Source organism: Pongo abelii, chromosome 15 (genome assembly GCF_028885655.2).
Source record: "Pongo abelii isolate AG06213 chromosome 15, NHGRI_mPonAbe1-v2.0_pri, whole genome shotgun sequence".
NCBI lineage: Eukaryota > Metazoa > Chordata > Mammalia > Primates > Hominidae > Pongo > Pongo abelii.
Genome location: NC_072000.2, coordinates 79,157,646 through 79,177,703, shown reverse-complemented (window position 1 = coordinate 79,177,703; position 20,058 = coordinate 79,157,646). Strand labels below are relative to the sequence as shown.

Here is a 20,058-nt window from a genome sequence, read left to right as displayed (position 1 = left end):
GTGGTATGGCTGAGTAGGTGATGGCACGGGACTGATGCCCACCTGGAAGGGTGGCCTTCGATGGGGCACAGACAGTCACCTGTGGAAAAAGGTTGGAAGCAGAGTGGGGGCACAGCCCTGCCCGCGGGCCAAGAGCAAGCCTGTGGGAGTCTGTGTGTCACTGCTGTCAAGGGAAGGATGAAGCAACAGTGCTGGCTGAGAGTGAGGATAGGGGGATGGGTGGGAGTCAGAGGGAGAAAGTATGAAAGGGTATCTAGGGTAGAGCAAGTGCAGCCGGGGGACAGTGTGAAGCGAGTCAGCACTGAACCTGCAGGTGAGATCTGTGTCACAGGGTTGCCTGTGATCTGTTGCCCCATCACCCAGGCTGGAGTGCAGTGACAGGATCTCGGCTCACTGCAGCCTCAACCTCCCGAGCTCACTCCATCCTCCCACCTCAGCCTCCTGAGTAACTGGGACCACATGCACACGCCACCATGCCCGGCTAAATTTTGTAATTTTTATAGAGATTGGGTCTACCTATGTTGCCCAGGCTGGTCTTGAACTCCTGGGTTCAAATGATCCTCCCGCCTCGGCCTTCTATAGTGCAGAGTTACAGGCATGAGCCACGGCACCCAGCCTGTGTCTTGAATTTTAAGCTCGGTTCCGACATCAAAAGCCTTCTATTGCTGGGTTCTTTACTCTCGGTAGCCCTCACTAGACTGTAAGCCCCATGCGGATGTAAACAGCGCTGTCTAGTTCACGGCTGTATCTCAACATCCAGCTCCTCATGTATGGGAGACTCTCAATACATAGCACTGAATCGTTGAATAAATGAATGAAGCAATGAATGAGAAAAGTCCTAGAAGTGGCACGGTCTAGATTTCTGAAGCAGCCCCTTCCGCATCCCTGGATGATTCTAGACCTGCTCTCCCCACCCACTCCACACCCCATCCCACCCTCCCCTCTCTAAGCCGCCCCCCTCCCCTCACAGCCCCGCCGTGCAGACCTTGCGGCTTTAAGGCCAGCAGGAGCCGAGCCGGGCGGTGATTGGTGGTTTATTCTAAGGCTCAAGTATGAGCTCATCCGCAGCCAATGGCCGCGCTGCACCGGCTGGCCACGCACGCTGGATGCCGGAAAGCAGCGGCCCGCGGCTCGCTCTGGCGTGAAGGGCCGGTACGTGATGGGGAGCCTTGGCCCGCGGACCCCGCTCCCAGCTTGGGCAGGTACGGTGTTTTGTCCGGTCCCTTCTCCACCCTCCCAGGCGAGGGGCCCCGTCGGCCGTCCCTCCACCCTGGGACCGTGCACCTTGCGGCTGGGGCCCCGCGGGCTGCACGCGCCGCTTTCTGTGTCCAGGCGGGGCCGGCGGCTCTGCCCGGCAGGACCCTGCCCGGCGGGGTGGCCCCTGAAGCCAGTCCCACCCAGGCACCCCCTAGAGCAAGGCCTCAGAGCCTCAAGTTCCCCTGGGCTTGGCCGAGCAGGGATGGTGCGGCCTCCCTCCGCCTCCTGGCCGCATCCTGGCCCGGATTCAGCTCCCCGCCGGCTGAGGCTGTGGGTCTCCCTCCCCGCCCCACCGCCCATCCTGCTCTCTCCTCTCTCTCTCCAAATTACCTGGGGTTGGAAGTTCCGGGCCTTGCCGGTTCCCACTGGGACCTGGGAGAGCAAAGGCGGGGCAGCTCTGCGGGCCTCTCTGAGCCCCTTCCCTTCCCGCAGCCACGGCTCTCATCCCTTTGGCCGCCTGGGTCACACATTGCTCAGGAAGAAGCTGCTGTCAGGTCCTTGGAGGCCACATGACCTTCTCAAAAGTAAAGCCAGGAGGACAGAGCGACCCTCCCTGGGGCCAGGTCACCCTGCCCTCTTCTACCCCCATCCAGCGTGGCACCGAGTCTGCCACTCAGTCATTCCGTCTGCCAACAGGTCTTACAGCCCACCTCTGTGCTCAGCTCTCTGCTGGCTCCAGGAGGGGTCCTTACTCGGTGACCACACTGACCTCAGGACCAAGGGAACAAAACACAGCAGGGGCAATCCATCCGGTCCACGGAGAAGTGCTAAACCCCAAAGGGTAAATGAGATTCCCACAGGAGGAGCAGGGAGGGGACAACAGGCAGAGTGGAGGGAACAGCATGAGGAACAGCATTTGAGCCCAGCGTGTGTGGCCTCCATGTGCTGAATGGTACTGGATACCAAGCTTGCTCCATGGAGGCCCTGTGAAGGTGGCTGTGGATCACAGATATCCTCAGCTCTCTCCAGAGCTCAACACAGTACCAGATGCTCCAGAAATGTTTGCTGAACTGAATTTGATTGGAAAGGAAAACAGAGCCCCAGGCCTGCGCGGTGGCTCACGCTTGTAATCCCAGCACTGTGGGAGGCCGAGGCAGGCGGATCACTTGAGGTCAGGAGTTCAAGACCAGCCTGGCCAACATGGTAAAACCCTGTCTCTACTAAAAATACAAAAAATAGCCAGGTGTGGTAGGCAAGTGCCTGTAATCCCAGCTACTTGGGATGCTGAGGTAGGAGAATTGCTCGAACCCAGGAAGTGGAGGTTGCAGTGAGCTGAGGTCGCACCACTGCAATCCAGCCTGGGTGACAGAGCAAGACTCTGACTCAAAAAAAGAAGAAAACAGAATCCCGAGCTGGTTATGATTCTATCATTACCACCACTTAGGAAGGACCTGGATCCATGAAAAGACCTTACCCACTTTAGCTCTGACCCCTTCAGTCTTTGGAGGTGAATATTAGTCTCCCTGACATTCAGTGGAGGAAACTGGGGTACGGATAGGGGTGTTGCTCCCAGCTAGGTCCTCCCTAATGTATTTGCCCATTCCAGGTCCCAGCTGCAGGGCAGCCATGAGCCTGGTGGCCTGTGAGTGCCTGCCCAGCCCCGGCCTGGAGCCTGAGCCTTGCTCACGAGCACGGTCCCAGGCTTGCGTGTACCTGGAGCAGATTCGCAACAGGGTGGCTCTGGGAGTGCCTGACATGACAAAACGTGACTATCTGGTGGATGCGGCCACGCAGATCCGGCTGGCCCTGGAGCGCGATGTTAGTGAGGACTATGAGGCGGCCTTCAACCACTATCAGAATGGCGTGGATGTGCTGCTCCGTGGCATACACGGTGGGGACCAGGGCTGGGCAGGGCTGGGGCGGGTGCGGAAGGGCCAGTGCAGGGCTCCTCCTGTCACCCATCTGTCTTGTCCCCTGTCCATTTGTACTGAGTGAGCAGGGTACTATGCTGGCCTGCAGGGCCTCCATAAAGGACAATGATAGCTGGCACTTATTAAGCAGTTTCTACATACCAGGCACTATTCTAAGGGCTTCATGTAGATTCATTCATTTGAGCGTCACAGTAATAGAAATTACTAATATATGTTGTTGTATGTCGTTCCAAGTACACGGGAACCATTTTTTAAATTCTCATGTTCCAGATGAGGAAGCTGAGGCATGGGGCAGTTCAGTAGCTTGCTCAAGGCTCCGCAGCTATCAAATGGCAGAGCTGGGGTTTGACTTCACAGGCTGTGTACTTGGCCCACTACACCTGACTGTCCCGGGAGCTGGGCTGGGCTCCTGCCCTCTGGGAGTTTGCATTCTAGTGGGGGGAGACTGATGAGTTGATTTGGACTATTATAGTCTCAGGTAGGAAGAGGACTGGGGGGAAGTGAAGAGAGGAAAGAGGGAAATGGAGGTCAGACTGGGCTGGCCTAGAGCGTTTTCTAGATGTTAGATCTCTAATCTGAGCACTGGAGAATGGTAGGTGCGTTATCCAGCTGAAGGACTGGCTAGAGTTCCAGAGAGAACAGTCAAGGCCTAGAGGTGAGAGGGGAGGTCCCTCCAGGGCAGTGTGAGGAACTTCCATGTCAGGGGAGAGGCTGGTGCTGAGGCCAGTTTGAGATGCCTGTGGGCCCTGGTGGCCAGGCCTTGAGGTGGGCACTGGGCCCTTCCTGCCCTCTGGCTGAAGAGACCCCTCAAGCCTGGGCTTCCAGTCTGTCCAGCAAATTCCTTTATCCCCCGATCCTGGTCCCCACCCTAGCCTTCTTCACACTGGGCATCAGAGATGGAAGAAGCAATGCTCTCAGGAATCTTCTGTCTCCTCCTCTGAAAAAATGGATGGGGAAATCCCCACCCTGTCCCTTCCCAGGGTGTGACAGCCGCCAGCAAGGCAGTGGGTGCTAATGGTGAAGTGCTATCTGCTGAGGAGTGACCCTGGTTCCTAACCTCCTCCTGCCAGCTCCCTTTCTCCTTCCTGGCTGGTCCCCCACCCCAGAGGAGGGGCTCACGAAGCAATCTGGGGGCAGAATCTGCCGAACCAGCCTTAGAAACAGGAGCTCCCTCCTTGGGAGGGCAGAGGGCAGGCAATGGGAGCTGGAACTCCAGCCCTCCGAGGCCGTGGCTGGGGACCCTGGTGACTCTTGTCCCCCACAGTTGACCCCAACAAGGAGCGACGTGAGGCTGTGAAGCTGAAAATTACCAAATATCTGCGGCGGGCAGAGGAGATCTTCAACTGCCACCTGCAGCGGCCACTGAGCAGTGGAGCCAGCCCCAGCACGGTGAGGAGACCCCCCCACCCAAAAGCCTGAGCAGGAGGAGGGCTCTGAGGGGAGACTGCGGAGGCCCCGACACCCACAGGACTGCCCTGGGCTGCAGGGCAGAGGCCGGCAGTGGAAGTCATTAGTTGGGCTGGAGTGTGCCAGGGCGGCCCATCTTCTTTTCCTCCTGGTTTCCTCTCTCTTCCACGCCTCATGGTTCATTCATTTTCAAACAACTCACTGAGTCATCTCCAGTTGTCTGCCTCCCTCACAGAGCACTTGCCATGTGTGCACATATACATCTGCCAGCCTTGCACACCGTTCAATTTACATGCTTATGTGTGTCCACACTCAGAGCCTCCTGATTCTGTCTGTGTTGTGAACTGGCATGCAATCTGGAGCAGACCCCGACACCCACGTGTACACACACACATATCTGTGCATGTATCTGCACACACACTCTCCCCGCATGGCTTTCTCCAAACAAGTAAGTGTTCAGTGAGGGTGGAAAATGCACGCTCGCTTCTTACCCCACGGACGCGCGCACTCACACAGCTCTCCTTGGCTCACTGCATCCTGTATGGCTGCCTTTCCCCAAAGTAGGTGCTTGGTCTTCAAGGCACGTTCCCTGAGACTCACAGCTTCCCAGGTTACTTCCCTATCCCCACCTTGGGAGCATCTGCATCTTTTGAGATGGAGTCTCGCTTTGTCACCCAGGCTGGAGTGCAGTGGCGTGATCTTGGCTCACTGCAACCTTCACCTCCCGGGTTCAAGCGATTCTCCTGCCTCAGCCTCCCAAGTAGCTGGGATTATAGGCAGGCGCCACCATGCCCGGCTAATTTTTGTATTTTAGTAGAGATAGGGTTTCACCATGTTGGCCAGGCTGATCTCAAACTCCTGACCTCAAGTGATCTGCCCGCCTCAGCCTCCCAAAGTGTTGGGATTACAGGTGTGAGCCACTGCACCTGGCCTAGATGGGGCTTTTGAGAGGGGGCTTCTGAAGCCCAGAGAACTTCATGGGTCTTGGACGGGCTCAGCAGAGAGGTCGGCCTGACCACTCTGGACCAGTGTGGGTGCCTGTCAGTCAAGGCCAGCTTTTCCACCCAGCCTGCCACGGTGGGGTGGGGCCTGCCTATACCCCTGCCCTCCCGACTGCTCTCCTTGCATCCAGAAGCCCCTGCCTGATGCCTGGTGACAAGGCCATGGCCAAGGAGGGCTCAGCCCTGAGGCTGTGTGTGGCCTGTCTCCCTCCTCTGCAGGGTTTCAGCAGCCTGAGGCTCCGGCCCATTCGCACGCTGAGCTCTGCCGTGGAGCAGCTGAGGGGCTGCCGGGTGGTCGGGGTCATCGAGAAGGTGAGTGAGTGGACACTCGCCTTGCAGGAGGGAGACAGGGTATGCAATATGGGGTGGCAGTGGGGAAAGAGACGTGATGTGCTGAAAGCAGGTCTATAGCAGTAGCCCCCACTCCTCCAGAGGAGGTGGGCAGGGGTCAGTGGGGAGTGCGAGTGCAGTTGTGTCCAGCAGTTCCCATCTCTCCCCCATCCCTGACACGCATGACTCTGGTCCTGGGTCCTGGAGAGGAAAATACAGGGAACGAGAAGAGGCTGATTGGCCAGGCACAGTGGCTCACACCTGGAATCCCAGCACTTTGGGCCAAGCACCAGGCCAAGGCAAGAGGACTGCTTGAGCCCAGGAGTTAGAGGCCAGCCAGGGCAACATAGCAAGACCCCATCTCAAATAAAATAAAATATAAAACTAAAATAAAATAAAATATAAAAAGAAGAGGCAGACAGGCCCTTTCCACAGCCCTGCAGCTCAGATCCAGAAAACCTGCTCCTTGGGAGAGTTGGGACAGAAACTGCAGGAGGAGCGAGGAGCTATGCCCAGGGCACCCTGCCAGCCCTCAAGGCCCTGCTCACTCCCACTTCTCGCTTCCCACAGCACCCCCACCACACTCACCCTGAACCCCAGGGCTGCAGCCAAGATGCTCTACCGAGCACAGCTGGGGACTTCCTGCGGCTGGGACGTGCTGAACTCCAGAAACCTGTCCAGAGAGGGCCCGTGCTGGCCCGTCCTTGCCCAGGGCCTTGGCAAGTCTACCCTTTTTTTCCTCTCCTGACCTAACTGTAACTTTACCCTGTCTCAATGCCATCTCGCATGCTTTGCCTTATTCAGGGCAGACAAGAAGATGGGAGGCGACGTCCCAACCCTTACTCGGGGCACTCGTTGTTGGAGTGCTTCTGATTAGAAGGACAGACAATGAGGTCAAATAAGAGTCCAGCCAGTATGAGGTTCCCCTCTTCCCCCAAACCCTGGAATAGTCACCCAAGAAGTTCTTTACCAAGCTGGCTAAATGGAGAGCTTCCTAAAAATACAGATGCCCAAGAATCTGTTATTTAACATACTCACTGGGTGATTTTGGTAGATCTGGGGGCCCACAGAGAAAAGGAGACAGTCCTGTACTTCCCACGGGCAAGAGGATGACATGCTGCCTGCGGGAAGGCCCCGCGCTGGGCACCACCCCGGGTGGCCACGGGCAAGCCCCCTGCTCTCTGAGCTGTGGTTTCTTCCTCTGGAAAGTGAGATGAGAATTCTCCCCCTATGGGGTGATCTGGGAGGTAAAATAAAACAATTTTGGGGAAAGACCTGGCACATGCTATGACACTGAGTACATGCTTGATGGCTCTAAATACAAGTGACAGGAGTGAGCTGGAAGGCGCGCAGGCTCCTGCTCCCGGTCCTTACTCCAGCTGCTTCTCCTGGGTCCCTGGGGCAGGTCCCAGACTGTCAGTGCACGCCCTGCCAGCTTCCATCTGCCATGGTCCCCTCCCCACTGCTCGAGTGTCAGTGGCCACGACCCAACCTTGGCTGAGCACAGCCGTTCCCAGGGACCGGCCAGGAGGTGACTGACACCGTGCCTTCCGGTAAGATCCCGCTGAACCATAGGTGTTATGGCGAGAGGGGTTCTGAGCTGAGTATGATAGGAAAACAGTGAGTTAAAGTTATATTGCTTTGTTTTTTAATGATAGGAGTTCTTAGAGTTTTTAGATGCAGATGTACACTGGGACACAGAATTCCCCAAACTTGTTTAGCCTCAGGAAAGTGGTTTAGGAATCCAGTGTTTAGAGGCCCCTGCAGATGGAAAGCACAAATTAAGGCCAAGCCCAACCATTCTTTTTTTTTTTTTTTTTTTTTTTCCTTGACATAGGGTCTCACTCTGTAGATCAGGCTGGAGTGCAGTGGCGTGATCTCAGCTCACTGCAGCCTCGACCTGCCAGGCTCAAGCAATCCTCCCACCTTAGCCTCCTGAGTAGCTGGGACCACAGTCTCAAGCCCTGCTAATTTCTTCTATTTTTTGTAGAGAGATCTCGCTGTGTTGCCCAGGCTGGTCTCAAACTCCTTGCCTCAGGTGATCCTCCACCTCCATTTAGGCCTCCCAAAGCGCTTGGGATGACAGGCATGAGCCACTGGCCCGCCCCATTCTATTTCAGGACTGCCCTTCTTTTTTTTTCTCTTCTTTATCCTGTCTTGGGTACTCAAGGACTTCACCTCCCTCCTGAGATCCTACTTCCTTTCCCTGTGTCATGCCCAAGCCAGGAGCATCACTTTCCCCAAATTAGGAAAGATGTTACTGCCCCTGGGCCTGGGTGCCTGCAGCCAGACTTGGATATACTGTCACCCTTGTTCCATTCCACAGCTCTGCCCACACAGATCCAGGCAAGTGGGTAGTGCCAGCCAGCAGCAACCCTCAGGCCCAGGGAGGAAGCAAAGGGCTTGCTCGGGATGATGCTTGAGTGACCCCTAACGTGTCCGGCTGTTAGGGTAACTAAGGGCTGAAGAGATGGTGGCAGGGAGCAGTGAGGTGGGTGGGTCGTGACTTGGTGAGCAGCCAGAATACCCGAGGGCCTGGCCTCAGAGCCTGGGAGCCAGGGCGACATCACCGGCTATTTGCTGAGCCTCTTGCAGGAGCCAGGCTCTGAGACAGGGTGGAGGAAGAAAAAGGTCATCCAAGTCACTTCTTCTTTTATTTGGCTTAAACACAGGGGTGTTTTTTTTGTTGTTTGTTTTTTGGTTTTTTTTAGTTGTTACCAACATTTAAAAATGTGCAGATTCTTATAAAAGTCCAGATTTCCTGCTTCTCTTGAAAAAATCAGATCTGGAAACGCTGGGCTCCCATTCCCCTGTGGCAGCAGGGAGCAGAGGAGGAGATGCCTGCTTTAGACGGGGCACCAGCCCTCCCTTCTGCGCCTCCACCCTGCCTATTTGCTCACATGCCTGGCCCCTGTGGGCCTTTGAGTTTAAGAACTTGTTTGAAACCTTTAGGCTTGTTTGTTCCATGGGAGATTGCTCCTGGGATTTTGATACTTTGTGCATCTTTAAAGAAAAGGTTTACCGTGTTTCACCAAAGCTTTAATTGTCCCTCTGTCCCAAGAATTCAGTGGGTCTCTTTATTTAAAACAATTGCTCTTTTTTAAAAGGTGAGAGAAAGCACTCAGAACTGCCTTCCATCTTCCCAAATGGAAGGCTCACCTGACAGTTGTATGGAACCTTCTCATTTACAGAGCTGTGGCATTAAATCGTCACAGTCACCATGGGGGAACGAAGCCTTATATGGTGCTGTTCAACACAGTAGTCACTAGGCGCATAAGCCTCTGTGCATTCATATTCATTAAAATGAAGTCATCTGTGTCTCAGTTGCACCAGTCACATTTCAAGTGCTCAATGGCCCCATGTGGCTACTGGCTTCCATATTGGACAGTGCAGACATATAATCCTGCCATCATGATAAGAAGTTCAATTGGACAGTGCTGCATTTTAATACTTGTCCTACAGAGAATTAAACTGAGGTTCAAAGAAGTCAACGGGGCTGGGCGCAGTGGCTCACACCCGTAATCCCAACACTTTGGGGAGCTAAGGTGGGTGGATCACCTGAGGTCAGGAGTTTGAGACCAGCTTCACCAACATGGTGAAACCCCGTCTCTACTGAAAATACAAAATTAGCCGGGTGTGGTGGCGCATGCCTGGAATCCCAACTACTTGGGAGGCTGAGGCAGGAGAATCGCTTGAACTTGGGAGGCAGAGATTGCAATGAGCTGAGGTCACGCCATTGCACTCCAGCCTGGGCAACAACAGTGAAACTCCGTCTCAAAAAAAAAAGTAATAAACAAAGAAGTCAAGGCACTAGACAGTCCTCCATCCTCCAAACCACTGAGTAAAAGGAGTTTCTTGTTTGGTTAGATGAATGGGAAAATGCCTGCTGCTTTGCTGCCCTTTTGAAATATAATGAAAGAAAAAGGAGAAGAAAAAGAAAATCCCCTGAATCCTACCGAACTCCAAGATAATCACTGTTAATGTTTTAGTCTAATTATTTCTGAATACTGAGGTTGGTTTTAATATGTTTTTAACAGAAATCTTTCAGTGTATGGATCAAGGTTTATTTCTGGCTTCCTCAGCCTTCCCTCCTTCGCTGGTGTTTTTGGACTCTGTCAGTTAGAGGCCCTTGCCCAGGACAAGGTGGTGGGGAATCCCACTTGGCGAGGGACAGTGGGGAATTATCTGGGGTGTCAGGATTTGTGGGAAACTCTGTTCTCCTAAATGACTCCAGAGTTTTCTTCCTTGCTTTTTCAAACATTGCACAAGTTTGGTCAGGGAGCCAAGCCCAGGCTGGACTCGGTCTCTGGCTGTTGGAGGAGAGACCTCTGGTGGTTGGAGAGGACACCTCGCTCCTGCTGAGAAAAGGGTCCTGGGCGCTCTCATCTAGTCCACTGCCTTCCTTTCACTGATGATGGAGAAACAGGCTCAGGAGGGAAGGCCATTGCCAAGGTCACCTGGTTGTGCCCCCAGTTCCAGTAAAGTCTGCAGGGCTCCGGGATCAGCCTGTCTGGGTTCAAGTCCTGACTTGACCACTTTTTAGCACTGGGACAGTAGGCCACATAACCTCTCTGAGGCTCAGGCCTGAATTTTGGCAGGATTGTGGGGATGAAATTAAACAACCTATGTAAAGTGCTTAGCACAGAGTAACCACTTTATAGCCAGGGTGGGCTTCCCCTCGGATGACACTGGTAATAATCATGACAGGTTATCAAGGGTGTGTTCTGCAGCAGGTGCAGGCTGCTGCTCTGCCTGAATTGCCTGCTTTAACAGAATCCTCTTCAGGACCCCCTGAAGGAAGTGCTGCTATGACCCCGTTTTGTACTTAAAAAGAGCAAGGTTCAGAGAGGCCATGTGACTTGGCAGATGTGATCACTGACATTCTCACAGCCTTTCTACTCACCAAGGGCTTTCTTGGTTTTTTGTTTTTTGTTGTTTTGTTTTGTTTTGTTTTTGAGATGGAGTCTGTCTCTGTTGTCCAGACTAGAGTGCAGTGGCTTGATCTAGGCTCACTGCAACTCTGCCTCCTGAGCTCAAGTGATTCTCCTACTTCAGCTTCCCAGATAGCTTGGATTACAGGCGGGCACCACTATGCCCAGCTAATTTTTGTATTTTTAGTAGAGACGAGGTTTCACCATGTTGGCCAGGCTGGTCTTGAAATCCTGACCTCAGGTGATCCACCCGCCTTGGCCTCCCAAATTACAGGGATTACAGGCATGAACCACCACACCTGGCCCTCACCAAGGGCTTTCTGTATGGCTTCAACAATCCAGAGATGTAGGAAGGTAGGCATTTGGAATTCCTGGTTGGTAGATGAGAAAATCAATTCAATTTGCCCAAGATCGAAGCCCAGTGCCCCTTCCCCTACCCTGATCCCAAGCTGTGGCCTTCCTCACTGCCCAGCAGCCTGGCCTCAGGGCCCAGTTCCCACCGCCGACCATGGCTGGCCACGGCCTCCCTGGGGAATGTCCGCAGGGCAGGCCAACAGCCAAGGAGTCACAACCCCAGGGTGCTGGCCTTGCCTCCACACGCCCTCACCTGGGCTGAATCCTCTGCCTTCCCGCCCTCGACATACCCATGTGCCCGCTCCTACTGTTGGGGCCCGCCCCTGCCCACCACGCAGATGAGTCAGGGGCCCAACTCCAAACATGGCCCTGACCTTGCGATTGACAGCGTCTGCCTCTAATGGAAACCAACACAAGAAGGAGAGGCTGCTCTCCAAAGACGGCCTCTCGAGCGGACTTTACTTACTTATTTTTAATTTTTATTTGCAGTCAGGAGTACATGTGCAGGTTTTTCACATAGATAAACTTGTGCCGTAGGGTTTGTGTAAATGAAGGGGGTGGAGTGGAGTGGGAAAAAGGCCTGAACGCAGCGTGCCAAGCCCACACAACATGGCTGCGCTGGGAGACCTGGAGTCACCTCAGAGCTGTGGCTTCCTCAATTGTAAAACAAGAGATCAGAGGAAGTGATTGGCTCTGAGATCCCTTCCAGCCATGACACCTCAGACCCTGCAGGATGGTGGGGCTCTGGCCAAGGCCTTGGGTGACGGGTTGATCTCTGGGGGTCCAGGTGGAACAGGGCTTCTCAGTTGATCTCTGGGGTCCAGGTGGAACAGGGCTTCTCAGTTGATCTCTGGGGTCCAGGTGGAACAGGGCTTCTCAGTTGATCTCTGGGGTCCAGGTGGAACAGGGCTTCTCAGCCCTCCCATCAGGCGGCGTGAGGCCTGGCCCAGCATGGGCAGGGAGAGAGCAGGGCATTCTGCTCGCATGCCCACCACGCACACAGTGAGCCAAGGCCCGGGCTGCTCACAGTGCGTGTGTCCAGCACCTACTACATCCCTGCACTGTGCAGGGCTCCAGGAATACAGAGCTCACAGTCCAGTGGGAGACAGATTAGACAGTGTGAAGAGGCTCTCCTAAGGGTGAACTAAGCATTGGAGACAGATTAGGGACCCCAGCCCCTGTAATCCTGGGAAGGCTTCCTGGAGGAGGCAGCATCTGAGACCACAGGTCTAGCAGGGGTGGGTGAGCAGGATAGGATCGATGTCCGCTTCAGGAGTGCCACCAAAGCCCACCCTCCCTGCCCTGCCACTGGAGTGAGCTAGCCTCAGTAGAGGAACCTGGGAGGGGGTCAGGCTGGGGTCACGGAGCCCCAGGAGCTAGTACATGCCTTAACCAGTGCCTCTTGGACTTTGGCAGGTGCAGCTGGTCCAGGACCCGGCAACTGGAGGGACCTTCGTGGTGAAGGCAGGTGCCACCCTGCCCCTGCCACTCTGCATTCCCCTTGGATCTTTCTCAGGGCTCTTGGAAACTCCTACCCAGAACCTGCATTTGAAGCCTGCACTCCCTCCCACAAAAGCTGCTTGTTCTGCCTGAACATGCCCCGCTTTCCAGATGGACACACATGCATGCGCACACACACATACACACACACACACACAAACACATATGCACACACACTGCCCCCTCTTTGGCTAGAGGGTGGAGGACCCAGATTCTACAGGGGCAGTGGGGGGTAAGGACAGGTCAGGAACTGAGGGAGGCAGTTGCTGCACCCTCATTAGAGTGCCCCTGAAGCCAGGGCTAGGAGGTCCCCTAACAGCAGCAGTATCTGGCCTGTCCCCGGCTGATCTGCCTGCCCTGCCCCTCCCAGAGCCTACCCAGGTGCCACATGGTAAGCAGGGAGCGGCTGACCATCATCCCACATGGAGTCCCCTACATGACGAAGCTGCTCAGGTACTTTATGAGCGAGGACTCCATCTTCCTGCACCTGGAGCATGTGCAAGGTGAGCGGGCCTGGGGGCCCCTGTCAGCTCCCCAGGCCTTTGGGGTATGTCGTCAACCCTTAAAATTCAGAGCCCTGGCAGGGCGTGGTGGCTCACGCCTGTAATCCCAGCACTTTGGGAGGCCGAGGCAGGCAGATCAACTGAGGTCAGGAGTTCAAGACCAGCCCGGCCAACATGGTGAAACCCTGTCTCTACTAAAAATACAAAAACTAGCCAGGTGTGCTTGCACGTGCCTGTAATCCCAGCTACTTGGGAGGTGGAGGCAGGAGAATGGCTTGAACCCGGGAGGTGGAGGTTGCAGTGAGCCAAGATCACGCCGCTGCACTCCAGCCTGGGCAGCAGAGCAAGACTCCGCCTCAAAAAAAAAAAAAAAAAAAAAAAAAAAAAAAAAAAAAACCTGAGCCCTGGGGAGGGGCGGAGCTTGCACCAGATGTACAGCACAGACCAGGGGACCCGGCCTTTCTGGAGGCCAGTCAGGCTGTTGTGGGCTCCTGTGTGGTACCAAGGGGGCAGGGGACATCCTGGGAGGATGTCCACATCGTGAGTGGGTGTGAGAATCACAGCTGTCTCCTCTGTCGCTGTTTCCTCCAGCGTTGGCTCTTTTCATTTTTCCGGGTTGTGCCGATCCCTTGGGAGTGGCCAGACAGGGTGGTGGTGACTGAAGTTATGAGGACAGGAACTGGGCCACGTAGCAGTTACTGATGATTGTATTGATGACTTTTTAAAGTGAGGTGCACATCTGGGGTCATGACACATAGTCATCATAAGTGTGTGCCTGATTTTTCTTTAAATTTCTTTATATCAGTCTCCCTAAAAACAGTGTTCACACTAGTGAACCCACCACCCAAACCACGGACACTGATAGTGCTGGACATCTATCGGTGGTGTGCCAGTTTGTAAGGCTGGGCCCACTTTAGGTGGGTCAAGAAGAGGGCAGAGGGCATTCTAAGCTGAGGGGTGGGAGGGAGCAGAGGTGAGGGACTGAACTAGGCCGGGACACCCAGAGGCCGAAAGTCTGTGCCCAAGACAGGGGAGGCAGGAGTGGGAGCGGGCCCTGGCATCCATACTCTTTTTCTCCCTGTCCCCATGCTCACCGCTCCCTCTACATGGCCCAGGAGGCACTCTCTGGTCCCACCTGCTCTCCCAGGCGCACCCCCGACATTCTGGGCTCAGCTCTGGCTCTACCCAGGAGAGGATGAAGGCTCAGCTCAACCCCCACCTCAACCTCCTGACCCCAGCGAGGCTCCCCTCAGGCCATGCCCCTCGCCAGGACAGAATCGCCCTGGAGCCTCCTAGGACTTCTCCGAGCCTTCCCCTAGCTGGGGAGGCCCCATCCATCAGGCCCCAGAGGGAGGCTGAAGGTGAACCCACAGCCAGGACCAGCACCTCTGGCTCCTCGGACCTTCCAAAGGCCCCAGGTGGCCACCTGCACCTTCAAGCTAGGCGGGCTGGCCAGAACTCAGATGCTGGGCCCCCTCGGGGGCTCACTTGGGTTCCTGAGGGGGCCAGCCCGGTGCTAGGGGGCTGTGGCCGAGGCATGGATCAGAGCTGCCTGTCAGCAGATGGGGCTGGCCGGGGCTGTGGCAGGGCCACCTGGAGTGTAAGAGAGGAGCAGGTGAAGCAGTGGGCGGCAGAGACGCTGGTAGCGCTGGAGGCGCTGCACGAGCAGGGGGTGCTGTGCCGGGACCTCCACCCCGGGAACCTACTCCTGGACCAGGCAGGTAGGTGCCCTCCTCACCCCTCAGGGGGGCGGCCCCCAAAGCCTCCAGGCAGAGGACGAGAGATCTCCAAAGTCAAGGGGACCTCCAAGGTTGTCTGCTCCTCCCTGGCCCCAGCCAGCCTTTCAGTGGGCCTAGGCTGGGGTCTGTTGGCCGAGGCTCCTGGGAGTACCCTGTGGGCTCTGTGGGCCTCAGGGTGCTGTGCCCCTGCCGAGGTTCTGCCCAGCAAGGCCATTGGCTCCCACCGCATGACTGTTGGGGGAAGCCCTGCAACCCCCTCCCCTGTATCAGCTGTCCTCAATTTTTGTCCCCTCCTTTTTCCTCCCACACACTGGAGGTCACATCCGGCTCACATATTTTGGCCAGTGGTCAGAGGTGGAGCCCCAGTGCTGCGGGGAGGCCGTGGACAATCTCTACAGCGCCCCAGGCAAGAAGGGGGAGGCCAGGGTGGGCCCTAGCACCTGGGTGCCTTTGTGTGGGTTGTGCCCAGAGTCTGAGAATGACAGAGGGGGTGGGTGGTGTCTGGGTAGGCTGAGGAGAATGGAAGAGGCCCTCTTAGGTGAGGCTGGGACACCTGTGTTCTTGTTCCCACAGAGGTGGGTGGGATTTCCGAGCTGACGGAAGCCTGTGACTGGTGGAGCTTTGGGTCTCTACTGTATGAACTGCTGACGGGAATGGTGAGTGGCTGGGCTGGGTGTAGTACCCTGGTGGGTGCCACTGAGTGTGGGATGGGCCAGGCTTAGTCCATCTAGCCAGTCTGTGCAGAGACTGCCTGGCTGTCCTACCAGCACAACTGCCCCCGAGGCCAGGGACACACTTAGCACTCCCAACACATTAGTTGGCTATAGCTAAGGAGACTGTCAACTTCTATGAATGACAGTAGAGTGGGATGGTCAGGGAAGGTTTCTGCCACAGAGCCTGGGCCCAGGTGGTGTCAGATTTGGAGGAAGCGCAGAATGTGACACAGCCCTTCTTCCCTGGAAGGCTTTCAATCATCCTGAGCCCACTGTTCACTCCTCCCACCCGTGACCTCGTTGGCTGTCACCCCCAGACCTTAGCTGGAGGATGGGAGAGAGGGGCTCTTTCACCCAGGCAAGCAGCTGCCCTGTCCAGCCTGGGTCAGCCAAGAGCTCAAAAGATCCCCCTGCAAACACTCCGGGAACCTGTGTTTGCAGGTTGCAATCAGAGCAGGCACTCTTGGGAACAGTTTATAGCTCTGCCTTCTGTCCTTCCCTCATGAGCTGAGCACCGCAACTGAGGCTAGTTATGTAGGCAGCAAGGGGGAGGCCAAACTGCATTTGAGCAGGAAATAGCCAGAATGGATGCAGCGTGAACTGAAGTCCAGAGCTGACCCGTCCATCCAGGCTCCCTCCTGCTTTTCATGGCACAGGGCCCCGAGAGTCCTGGCTGCAATTTCCCCCAGAGTGGCTCTCTCTTTCCTGTCTTCTCCCACCTCTCCAGCCCAGAGCTCTTGGCCTTCCTCCTGGGGGTTCCTGGAAGCTCATACTTCCCTCCAGACAGACCCTCTGCTCCTCAAAGCTGTGCCTTTCTGGGGTGTGGAGAGGTCCTATTTTCTTTTATTGCCACGCCCCTGCCTTGGCCCCAATGGTAGCATGCCATGGCCTGCTGCCAAATGAATAGCCCATGTGGATTTTTAAAATAAGGAGACAAGTTCCATCCATCACTGTTCCCAAGAGTGCCTGCCCTGATTGCAACCCAAGATAGTTGCTTCTAGCAAGCTTGGAGCCAAGAGACCTAGGTTCAAACCCTGAACTCAGCACAAGTCCCGTTACCTCTCTCGGCCTGTTTCTTGCCTTTCGTGGATAACATAAAGGCACTGCTTAGCCATCAGGCACTGTGTCTGGCTGTAGCAACTATCATTATTGTCATCCTCCTCATGGGATGTGACATGGGGAAAAAAAATCCTGGCTGCCACTGGAGTGTAGACAGTCCTGGGGTTGCCTCCTCAGAGGCCCTTCCCTGTGTCCTCCCAGGCACTGTCCCAGAGCCACCCTTCAGGAATCCAGGCCCACACCCAGCTCCAGCTGCCCGAGTGGCTCAGTCGCCCAGCGGCCTCTCTGCTGACTGAGGTGAGGTGTAGCCCGGCCAGAGGAAGCAGCTGCCTAGCCTGAGGAAGGTGCTGGGAGGGGCGCAGAACTGTGTCTGAACCACATGTGCTTCGTGCTCAGTGTCTGATGTGGGTGCAGAGGGCAGTAGGGTCAACACATTTCTATATGTTGGTGGCCAACCACCACCAATGTCCCCAGGGTAAAATGGGGGTTCTGTGGGCCAGGCTGCCAGGGAGCAGGCCCCCTAGAGGCCATAGTGGTTGGAGTCCCTGGAGGTCACCCCATGCCTCCACAGCCGGAGTGGCCCAGCTGACTGGGCCTCTCTCTGCAGCTGCTGCAGTTCGAGCCTACCCGGCGCCTGGGCATGGGAGAAGGCGGTGTCAGCAAACTCAAGTCCCATCCCTTTTTCAGTACCATCCAGTGGAGCAAACTGGTGGGGTAAGAGGGCAGAGCGAGTGACAGAAGCAGCTGGCCTGGTCTGGATCGCCTCTCCTCCTTGCCTGACACCCAACCCAGGGCTGGCCCTCTATCAGCGGGCTTTGGGCGAGGAATGGAGGGCACTGTCTGTCCTGCTGGGCTCCCACTGGGGCCTCAGAATTATGGCCACCACCCAGAAAGGGCCAGCTCCTGGAAAAGCTGGAGGTTGGGGCAGTCAAGGCTTGCCCTGCTAAGCAGCTTGAACCTTCCACCCATCAGTCAACAGACCCGTTGAGCATGCGGACTCACCATGTTAAAGGTTGCCTTCTGTGGCACTGGCGCTGAGCTGTTGACCACCTGCTGCACCCTACTGTGAGGTTCTGTGACTCACTCACTGCCATGTTGTGCCCCACTCAGGACATCTCTGGAGACTCATCTCAGGACACTGATCCACTGGCTCAGTGGACCCAAACCAGACTGTCCTGGCTAGTCCTCTTAGTCACACAGCGAGTAGGCCTCTTCCACCAGAAGCTGTTCCTGCAGCTGGGGAGGCCCAGAAGCAGGGATGCCATCTGTTGTGTGGGGAGGGATGAGGTAGGGGACAGGATGACCCCCCCTCCCCATTCTTGACCATGCCCCCTATCTTGATTTCAGACTTGGGAGAGCAAAAGGGAGGGGAAGAAAATAAGAGGAATGGGGGGAGGAATGAATGCATGGCTCTGCCCCTTAGAGCAAGTCTGAAACCAGAATCAAGAGTACTCCTCCCCAGTGGGCCCATCTGTGTGGGGGAAGGGGGGCAGCCTGCCCCAGGGGTGCAAGAGGACAGCAATTCAGCCTCCAGGCCAAAGCAGCTGAGACACGGTGTGCCCATCAGGACTCCCTCTCAGGCCTTGGCTGTTTACCATGTCACTGCCTACTGTGACTTCATGCCCTTTTGGGATAAGAAACCACAAAACACATGGAACAACTATCCATGGCTCTTAGCCAGAAATGTTTTGCTTCTGGTCTCTGAAAAACTGGGGTGAGTGGTTACCCCAAAAACAATCGCCCCCAGTTTGGGGGCTCCTCTCAGGGTTCACCCTGTCACCGGGGTGTGGGACCGACCTGGGAAATTTCCACTAGACTTTTGCCCTCAGCTCCTCCCTGCCAGCATCCCAGTCACCACCAGGTGGCGCTTCCGACACAGTCCACCTGCCTGGCTCTGAAGGCCCAACTCTGTCAGGCCAGACTCCTGTCACTCATGGTGGGGAGACTTGACTTCCTTGGGCTCTTCAGGAGACAGAGAGGACAAGTGAAAGCGCAGCCTGTACATGACTCTCTGTGGTCCACGTCCTGCCTCTCCCTGGGGTTTACGCAGCCCCAATAAAGCCTGCTCTGGCCTACGGTGTTCTTGCTTCTTCCATGCAGTGACCATGGCTCATTGGGGCAGGTTGGAAGGCTCCCCTATAGAAGCTCCAGAGTGAAGTCAAGAGCGAGCTTGGGGGCTGCCAGGAAGTAGGACACAGGGCTGGTGGTGAGCAGCATGCCACGTGGGCCTCAGGGGAAGGGGTGGGGTCAGGGGGAGGACCAGGTTCTGTGGGGAAGAGGATGAAGCAGCCTTGGAAGAGGCTCATGGTGCCTGGGGGAATACCAGTTTCATCCTCACAGTGACCCCTTGCAACAGACGGTAGCTCCTGAGAAAACTGAAGCTCAAAGAGGTTAAGGACACAACCTAGCCAGAGTTGCAAGTTAGTGTTCCTTCTGCTACTCTCCCTAAGTCAGGCTGGACCACTTCCAACCACTGCTTCATGAAGCACAAGTCACTTCTGGAACTTCCGTGCTTCATCCACCCAAAGCTACACATCTGACACTTTGTTGGGCCCTGAGTTTAGAATACTGTGGGTCCCAGCTCTTACAGCTGACCTCCTTTCGATAAAATGAGGCAAGTAATGCCTATTTTGCAGGTTTACCAGATAAATTAAAGCTTCTAACACCAAGTCCTGTTCTTCCTTTCATTCAACCTAATTTGTTTTTCTATCTACTAGAGCTCTAGTTCTACTCTCTGGGACCCACTTCCCTCCTGTGACACACCTTCACAGTGGGATGGCCTCACTGCAAGAGCTCAGCAGACAGGGACTCTGGAAAGACAAGGCTGTGTTTAAGCCTGGAATCCATCACACCTGCTACCTGCCGTCTAGGTTAGCTACCCACCCTGTACACTCACCCTCACTGACCACTGCTCCTAGGTCATCAACCCTCACCTGTTCATGTGTATTGACCTTGAGCATCTTGGTCCACAAGGCAATCAAATCCAAATGAAATGAGATGCCCCCACTCCTCCCAAATCCATCACTGAAATAATGTAAGCCCTCACAAAAAATGCAAGTCTACTGGTGTTTTGAAAGGGCTTCACAAAGATGGTGACCCCAAATTCTCTATTCTAGAGTATGGCTTGACAGGCTCAAGGAAGCTGAGGCACTAAGAGACTATGATGCTTTATGGAAACTAAAAAAAAAAAAAAAAAAATCCTAAGCCCCCCCAACCATCTATATTGACCTCATCTCGGTCAAGGGTATTCCAAAGTTAACCTGAAAAGCTAGTTCGGGCCATGGTGGGAAGAGGGAGCGGGCCATGCCTCATTATACTCCCCTCTCTTTTGGAATTACTGTTAAAACAGGCTCCTTAAGTCTGATGAGAAGCATTTACAATCTATTTTCTCTG

The 20,058-nt window shown here is 55.3% G+C and overlaps 1 protein-coding gene across 8 annotated transcripts; it reads left to right on the top strand.

Annotated features, from left to right (window-relative positions):
• The first annotated feature begins 1,079 nt into the window (after nt 1–1,079).
• On the top strand, nt 1,080–19,334 carry RPS6KL1 (ribosomal protein S6 kinase like 1). Of its 8 annotated transcripts, NM_001132323.2 has the most exon segments (12): nt 1,080–1,202; nt 1,894–2,038; nt 2,804–3,088; nt 4,393–4,517; nt 5,756–5,848; nt 12,568–12,615; nt 13,022–13,154; nt 14,270–14,875; nt 15,210–15,299; nt 15,467–15,549; nt 16,867–16,962; nt 17,273–18,740. In NM_001132323.2, coding segments are annotated over 10 exon segments (1,650 nt in total). In that variant the 5' UTR covers nt 1,080–1,202; nt 1,894–2,038; nt 2,804–2,823; the 3' UTR covers nt 17,384–18,740.
• The last annotated feature ends 724 nt before the right edge of the window (nt 19,335–20,058 follow it).